Below are 8,637 nucleotides of genomic sequence, written 5' to 3'. Positions count from 1 at the left end.
AGAAAATTTTTCTTTGCAACTACAATGAAAAGGAAGTAGTTGAAGGAGGGGAACTTAGTCGTCTTCTTTTTCTTCTTTTTTATTTCTGCACTATTGAATCACTTCCGGACTTCCTTAAGAAATAATATGTATACTAAGCGTTGTTAAGTATGTCTCATGGGTTTTAGTTTCCTCCCCTCTAAAGGACTAAGGCTGAGCTTTGAGGTCAATTACAGCTGTCAGAGTAGAAGATAGGCCTCTCTGTGATTTGCTGCTAATCTCTATGGACAAACAAGCATTGTAAGGTAAACCCACCTCTTCAAACACAAGTGGGGTGTGCCTCAAGGAAGTGACAAGTAAGGAATTGGGCAAAGGGAGGTTCCCAAACAAAGAAAGGCGTGAGTTCTGCTAGACCTTCAGGGTCCCTCCTTGGAGCGCAGGCGTTGCTCCTCAGGAAGGTAGTTCAAGTGTACGCGCGTGTATTTAGGAGGAACAGGCAGAGACTGGACACCAAGCTTAGGAGCTTTGTCAGTGTTTCACTAGTGAGGAGGGTGGCTATTGAAGATGCGGCCGGAGGGTGGGGAAGGTGAGCCAATTTGTAGACATTCAGCAAGAGAGATATTGAAAATGGGGCAATTTATAATATAATAAAAGCTTTGTTCCCTTCATTGGTTCTCCAGGTTTTTTTTTTTCTTCTGAGGTAACAATTCTTCTCATACCGTGGCCTTCTAATACTGCAGCTTCAGACTACGTGTAGGAAATGTGTGGTAATACGCGTCCGCGGTACTACAGGCGACAACACAATATCATCGCCCTTGGAGTCCCCACTAGGAAGTGTAGTGGTGTTCTTTGGGGCCCGTGATTGCATCGCCGACATGAAGGTAGTGGGTTTGTGACATGTGTGAATGACCACCCCTGCCAGGTTGTCACTCACAAAGCTAATCCAACCAAACATGGGGGGGGGGGGTGTCTAGTCATTTCCCTTCCCAAAGATCATTTGATACAAAAGGGGGCTTTTCCACTTGATAGAACTTTCACTGATGCATTAAATGCTCCCCTCCTTAAACCAGAGCATTGAATGTTAAAGACAATTCCATTTATAATATAACACCATAGTTGCAAACCAGATTTTCAAAGGTTCAAGATTCAGAATGGTCTCCTTACTTCTCCACATGCATCCTCTCGGGTAACCCCGTCGATTTACAATATAATAGCATCTATGAACTGTACTGATGATCACTGCCTGGCAATGACTTTTCAACATTACAATGATGCTTTAAAAATTCCGTATTTGGCCAGGTGGTGGTGGCACATGCCTTTAATCACAGCACTTGGGAGGCAGAGGCAGAGGCAGGTGGATCTCTAAGTTTGAGGCCAGCCTTGTCTACAGAGTGAGTTCCAGGACAGACTAAAAAGCTACAGAGAAATCCTGTCAAAAAAAAAAAAAACAATCAAAAACCAAAAAATAAAACAAAACAGAAAAAAAAAAACGTATTTGGTAGAAACTTAAAACTTGAATTTTAAGTTTTGACTTTTCCAGGGCTGGTGAAAAGTCTCGTACAATTTTGGGTAACTGTAACAGGCTAGCTGCATTGTCTTAAGAACAGACAACCATCATTTCTGGATTTCTGCCTTGCCGGCACACTTTGGATCCAGGTATTCAGTATTTTGTAGGAGGGACTGAATAGGCCTTACATGAGATGACTTAACAGTAGGCTAAATGTCAGTGTCCCGAGAATGCTTTGAGTACGCGAACTAGCAGGTATGGTAGATAAATTAGATCCATGGTTTCCTTATCAGGCTTTCCTTTTCGGTGGGGTCTAGGACAGGTGCACATGGTGACAGCGCTCACTTTGTACCTCCAGATTGTGCTTCTCCAGATATCCAAACGCTCTGACATTCTCTTCAGCCTTCTGCTGATCCTCTAGAGCACAGTGTGTTCTAACGTGCTCCAAAACTTACCTTCTTGCTCTCTTTCTAGTTCCATCGTATTCCCAAGAGACAGGGAAAAGGCTCAAGAGTCATTTTTGATCCTTTATGCAACCACACTTCACATCCAATCTTACCTGCTCAATTTCAAAATTGATCTAAAGCCCTGCAACTTCCCATCTGACTAGCTACTGCCATCGAACTTGAAACATGAGGATTTCTTGCCAGGGACACATTCATCCTCAGAACCTAAGTAATTTGACATTTCTGAGCACTACTCATGATGCTGCAAAGGCATCTTCCTGAGACCCCTGGCGCATCCCTGATGCCGTCTTCTGAGCCTCTACCATGCCTCCCCCATTTTCTCCTCGCCTCTCTGCTGCTCCTTGAGTACTGACAGTGTTCTTCCTGTGTGTTAAGTCTCACTCCGGACTTCTCACGTATATTCCCATGGTTGATGTTTCTCATCTCTGGGCCTTTGACTGTACGACCTCAGAAGTACAGCCTTGGATGGTTGCACCACATGAAACTGTGTGCTCGGCCGCCTTCTCTTGTTTCTTTGTGCCGCTGATCACTGGCTGGCCCTACATTTCTATTCAATTTGTCGACTGCTTGCTTATCTTGTCCCCTAGAATCTAAATTCTCTGAGAGCAAAACCTTTGTCTTATTCAACCCAGCAGGAAAAGCATTTAACCAAAATGTTTACTGTTTGAAAAAATAATATATTTCTGCTGACAACAACATAGAAGGGTCACTTTCTAAAACAAAATTTCCTTTGGTGTATTTTTTTATGAAAGAAACTTCCACAAATCAATCTCTCATTCTCATGCTCTCTCCCATGCTCGCTCTCCTGCTCTTGCTCACTCTCACACTGCCTACCTATCTATCTATTTTGAAATTTCTGGGGAAAATTGACTGTCTGCTTAGAAATAATTAAATAATCTGGGTGTAGTGGCACACATTCCTAATTCTAGTACTTTGGCCATGGAGATCAGATCTGTGGATCAGGAGTTCAGAGCTACTGTCATCTGCATAGAAAATCTGAAGCCGGCCTGGGATTCCTTGAGACTCTAACTCAAAAGACAGAGAGAGAGAGAGAGACAGAGAGAGAGAGAGAGAGAGAGAGAGAGACAGAGACAGAGACAGAGAGAGACAGAGACAGAGAGATACAGAGACAGAGAGAACAAATGCCTGTGTGTTAGAAACCTCAAAGATAGTTACAGAACTCATAAAACTGGAAATGTAAGGATGTTTTTATGAATCCAATGAAATTCTGAGAACTCTTAACATTTTATATTTTATTAAAAATTAAATGATTAAAATTACTGAACAATCATCCATCTTTATAAGAAAGCAATGATAATAAAAATATACTGAAATGACTTATGCGTTAAAAGTGGACCTTGCAATTAGTAACGAAACTCCATCCTAGTTCAGGGTAACACAAACATAAAGATCCCTGCTTCCTTTTATATCCTTTATTAATCTAGTCATTTTCCATGGGATAGTATACTTCCTTGAATTATTTTTAAATTCTTTCACCCTTTCTTTGGCTTGGGATAAATTAAAGATAGTTTAATTCATGGAGTCACTAAACAGCACTTGAAATTTTTTCTAGGAGTGATTTCCCATTTTCAATATTTTCAGAGAGAGCCTAAGTTAAGACTCACTTACATAAGTAGAATATTGTAGAAGCACTCCCTGACTTTTCCTCTTCAGTCTAAACAGCACCATCCTCACACAAGCGTCATTTGCTAACTTACAAATTTCATTTCGCCCATAAACAAAATACCTTTAACACAGGCATGAAGTAAATTCCAGGAGAAGGTTTCTTTTAGAATCTGTAAGCCCTCTGAGTCTAGACACCCTCTAGCAGTGCATTTGCTTCCCAATTAAAAGCCTGGAAGGTAAAATCTGCCCCTGATTCTCTTCATCCTGCAGTACTTTGCTGACATAAACAATACATTTCCAACTTCAAACCTCTGAAGGCAAACATGACGAGGCCACTATTCAATCACTCCCATGGCTCTAAGACAGTAACTTATGTTAGACTCACCATCTGATTAGATGCCCTATTCGCTAAATCCCTTTTTAAACCTTGGGTTGAGGGAGAAACAGTTGGAGGGCACCTAGGAATTCACCGGAAGTGGGCTGAATGACCCTGAGAGAACAGAGCCAATGGTTCCCCTACAGGTAATGATGCAGCACAGAGCCGCCAGGATAGGACTCCAGCCACTCCTCAGTTCAGAAACCCCTCTGTGTGGAGAACGGTTGCATTAAGACTGATATTTTCTCCAGAGCCTCCAGAGCTTACGGTGAGAAATAGTTCACACAGTTCTTGAAAGGCTTTGGTCAGTTTGCAGTGAGAAACTGACCATTTGACACACTCTCTAGGCGGAGGAGGTGATGCTCAGAGTGCCATCCGAAAGGAAGGCTCAGTATAGACACTTGACCGGTGTTCATTCTCTCTCCTGCCCTGGGAGCTGCAGGAAATAAGTGGACGGAGTGAAGGGGAAACCAAAGTCACTTCTGCTTGGTCGTTCTCTGTAAAGAGCAGATTTAACTCTACACAGATGGGCCAGCTTCTAAGTATCTCTAAATAGACAATGGTCCCCACTTCTTACAGCAAATGTGCTGAAACCATTTATCATGATTGCATGGTATATGCATACATGTGTATGCATGTAAGATTTGTTTTAGATAGAGAGATTTATGTTGATGTAGTGTAAATTTCTAATTAAAAAGGAGAGTAAGTATGCTGACTTGGAATGTGTGTATATGAAAATGAGCCAGGATTAGGTACCAGAAAGGGGCCTTGCCAGTAGTCAGGTGGGACATACGGTCTGAAAAAAATAAAGAGGGAAATGGGCAGAGGGTGTCGCAACTGCTACTTTCAGCCAGGGCTCAGGGAGGCTCTGCTGAAGAGGTGACGGCAGAGCAAAGCCTAGCTTGGAAGGAAGCAAGGATGCTGCTGCCCCAATTCCCCCAGCCCAGGTGTCAAACACGCCAATTGAAACGTTAATGTCAGGACCGTGTGCAAACAATTTTGATTACGCTTATATCCAGCTTTAAATATAGGATACTTTTAAATGCACCGTCTAAATTTGACAATGAAAACTAGCTTACCATTGTGTTTTAACACAATTGGCTTGCAAGACATTTCTCAACTCTTCGCAACTAATCATGTGGTAACAAAGATGCGAGAAATCTTGTCAGCATGAAACCCATCACTTCATACACTGCATATGCAGTAATTATTTTTAAAGTCAGCACGATGAGCAGAAGATCCAGAACATTTTTTCAAATGGACAAATAGTCTCAAATATGACTGCTATTTAGTTTTTGACAGCATCATTAAGAGAATGAAACCAAAATGTTACCCAATGGCATATTCTTACAGAACGCACCCACAGCTAGTGTGAAGACTAGCTGTAAGTTTAAGCGATGAAGAAAGAGAATCAGGGGACAAACTAGGGTCTTCTGAGCAGAGCTCTAGAGCCCAGAGGAGCCTCAGGCAAGCTTCCCATAGGGCTTAGGGAGCTCACCTTGTATTCTCTGTATAAAGCAAAGTGTTCACAACCAAGTTACTTATTCGCTTGTGTTTCTCTTGGTACCCTACCATCTCCGGCTATCAGAGAGGTGAGTAGCTGCACCAGGTAATACTTGTTCCTAGACTTTTCCAGTGACAAACGATGTGGCCAAGGCTTCACATGTTCCAGCAAGTCCATAATTCCAGAGCAGTGATATCATGACGCCACTGGGAACCTCTTTCTTGCAGTCAGAGTTGACCTCTGGTAAGATTTAGGTAGATACTGGGAACCTGAAACACAAGACACACAGGCTTTTACTGTTGCGGGAGGTCCTCCCACTCCTCCAGCCTATCACCGTTGAGATACCAGCCCATGGGGCGTGGTCTCTCTCACTTTAAAAAAGCGGCCACTTCCCTCTCCTCTCTCTCTTCACTTCCTGCTCCGCCGGCAACTAGACTCCTTTCCTGGTTGCATATAGGGCTATTGCCTGGAACAGTGATCTGTAAGTTTTTTCCCCTTTAAATAAATACCACCCTAATAATCATAACCCCGAATTGGTGTGGCATTGTTTGTGACTTACGCCTTCATTTTGGCACCCAACGTTTGGTTTCAGAACCTCTCCTTTCCCCGCTTGCAGCCTCGAGTTCGGCTTGGCGGCCACAAGTTCGGCTTGGCGGCCACGAGTCCGGCTTGGCAGCCGCGAGTTTGGCTAGGCGGGAGCCCTCCCTTCCTCAGCTGCCACCTGTGCCTTGCAGCTGCGGCCTTGGACTCCCCACGTGGATTTAAACTCCACAGGCCCGCATAGTCTCTGCCCGCGTGGTTTGCTCTTTTCTGAGTCATTTTTAAATCTCCCTTGCAAGTACAGCTCTTAAGTGGCATGAACCAGAGCACGCGGTTGCTGAAAGCTGCAACCCCTCAGGGTGACTCTGTCACGTGGAGGCATAAGCAGCTTCCAGATTGCTCTTCTCTACCCCTGGATTCTGGGTTTCTGGTTCCGTCTCAGGAATTGATTTAATTACATTTACTTTGTTGAGAAACTTGCATTTTCCAGTTTTTAACATCTACTAAGACACTGAAACAGGACCATGTTTTCACCGCGACTCTGCAACAGCGCCACCTGCTGGATAATAGGTAATATGGCAGTTTTCGTTTCTAACGCAAATTTTACTGCTTTGTTTTCACTAATACAATGGATTTGTAAACTTATATTTACTAATACAATGAATTACATCATACAAGGTTTATATGATTATGGGGATACCTTAATTTGCTTGTTACTAGGCCTCAGTTTTCTTTTCCATATTCTATCATTAAGGAAGAATATGGCACTCCTAAGAACGATTGAATCTTTACGTACTAATAATGAACAGAAGAATATGGCACTCCTAAGAACGATTGAATCTTTACGTACTAATAATGAACAGAAGAATATGGCACTCCTAAAAACGATAGAATCTTTACAAACTAATAATGAACAGAAGAATATGGCACTCCTAAGAATGATAGAATCTTTACAAACTAATAATGAACAACTAATTGACAGGATTAAAATTATTGAAAATCAGAGGTTATCTGAACAAGTGGATACTATGACAGACAAAATTGATTCCATATCCAAGGGTATTAGAAAGTTACCTGAAAGGGTTCAGGCTGTTGAATTTGACGTTCAGACTTTATCACAAAGTTTTGATAAGGTAACAGACAGAATGTACCTCCAAGATGGGAATCTACATGATATACAAGAAAAGTTTAAGGAGGACATGTTATCTTTGAAGGAAAAAATTAAAGCTTTGGAATCACAGGTGCAGAATGGGGACCAAAAAATTGATACCTCAGTGAAATCACTGGAAATATATACAGGTCAGGAGATTCAGGATTTAAGAGAGACAATGATAAAAAGATTTGAAAAGATTGGAGAAATTATTGCAGCTGGTGAACAGAGTAAGGAGGCACAAGGACAGGATACAAGGCCTCCACAAGCTATTAGAACTGGCTTACCCAGGGTTCTAGCGACATACCCTATACTTAATTCTGAAAAAGCATCAACTTCTAAAGGCTCAAAGGGAGTCAGAGAAGCTAGATGGACGCCAATAGCAATGAATGATCTGAAAGAAATTAAGCAAGCTGTTGTTAATTTTGGCTTGCACAATGCATATGTAAAGGAAATGATAAGGACTTGGGCTTCTAATGCTAGAGCTACTCCCCATGATTTCCATCAGTTAGTGTCTGCAGTTTTAGATAATGGACCTTCCTTGATGTTTGGAATTTATTTCAGAGAAGAATCCAAACATATAGAACAGCAAGGAAGAGCAAAAGGTATTGAGGTTTCCCAAGATCAAATTCTTGGTGCAGGAGAATATGCTGATCCACAGGTCCAAGCTCTTTATGACGATGAAGTACTGTGTCTATGTCACCAAGCAGCTTTAAATGCTTGGAATAGGATACAAGATCCAGCAAAAAGGGTTGAATCATATACCAGAATTAGGCAGGGACAGAGAGAACCCTTTATTGACTTTTTGCAAAGATTAATTAAGGCTCTGGACATAGGGGTAACAGACCCAGAAGCTAGACGAATACTTCTTGAATCTCTAGCTTTTGAGAATGCAAACATAGAATGCAAAAAGATAATTGGGCCTTTAAAGTCTAGATCAGCACCTATGGATGAATGGATTCAGCATACGATGAATGTTGAGACGTTTAGCTATAATGATGAATCTTGGGTAGGAGAAGCGATTTCCAAAGCAATGAGGAGACATCAAACTGCCAGGTGTTTTAATTGTGGTAAATTAGGACATTTGCAAAGGGATTGCAGGCAAAGAATTTCTAGGAATAATATCTCTTCTGGGAATGACAAAAATAGGAGACCTCGGCCTTCAGGTATATGTAGGAGATGCGGTAAAGGCAGGCATTGGTCCAACGAATGTAGGTCAACAACAGACAGACGGGGCAATCCGATATCATCGGGAAACTCCTTGGGGGGCCTCTCGCAGGCCCCCAAGCCAACAGTGGCCCAGTCATTCCCAGTCACAGTGGAGAACGTGCCTCACCAAGAAAATTAAAAGCTCCAATTTCTGCTGTAAAAAGTAATACTGGTCTAAATGAAGAATTACATGTGGAGGATGAGTCAAAAAAACCCAATAGGACAGAGTAAACGTGTATTTTGGCAGACTTCTATTAATGATCAAAGACCAAAGCTAAG

At 42.1% G+C, this 8,637-nt stretch overlaps 1 protein-coding gene across 4 annotated transcripts in view; it reads right to left on the bottom strand.

The window, feature by feature from the left end:
- Window positions 1-3,191: 3,191 nt before the first annotated feature.
- Fam149a (family with sequence similarity 149 member A) overlaps window positions 3,192-8,637 on the bottom strand; it is a 45,464-nt gene continuing 40,018 nt past the window's right edge. For all 4 annotated transcript variants that reach the window (XM_041632556.1, XM_041632558.1, XM_041632559.1 and 1 more), the window contains one exon: window positions 3,192-5,728. In XM_041632556.1, the coding sequence (XP_041488490.1) occupies window positions 5,655-5,728 (74 nt within the window). In that variant the 3' untranslated portion in view covers window positions 3,192-5,654. The remainder of the gene's footprint in view (window positions 5,729-8,637) is intronic.

This window comes from Microtus oregoni, unplaced genomic scaffold (assembly GCF_018167655.1).
Source record: "Microtus oregoni isolate MIOR12 unplaced genomic scaffold, Mior012 000041F_ref0000270, whole genome shotgun sequence".
NCBI lineage: Eukaryota > Metazoa > Chordata > Mammalia > Rodentia > Cricetidae > Microtus > Microtus oregoni.
The sequence above is the reverse complement of the archived record's forward strand: the minus strand, read 5'-3'. Positions and strand labels throughout refer to the sequence as shown.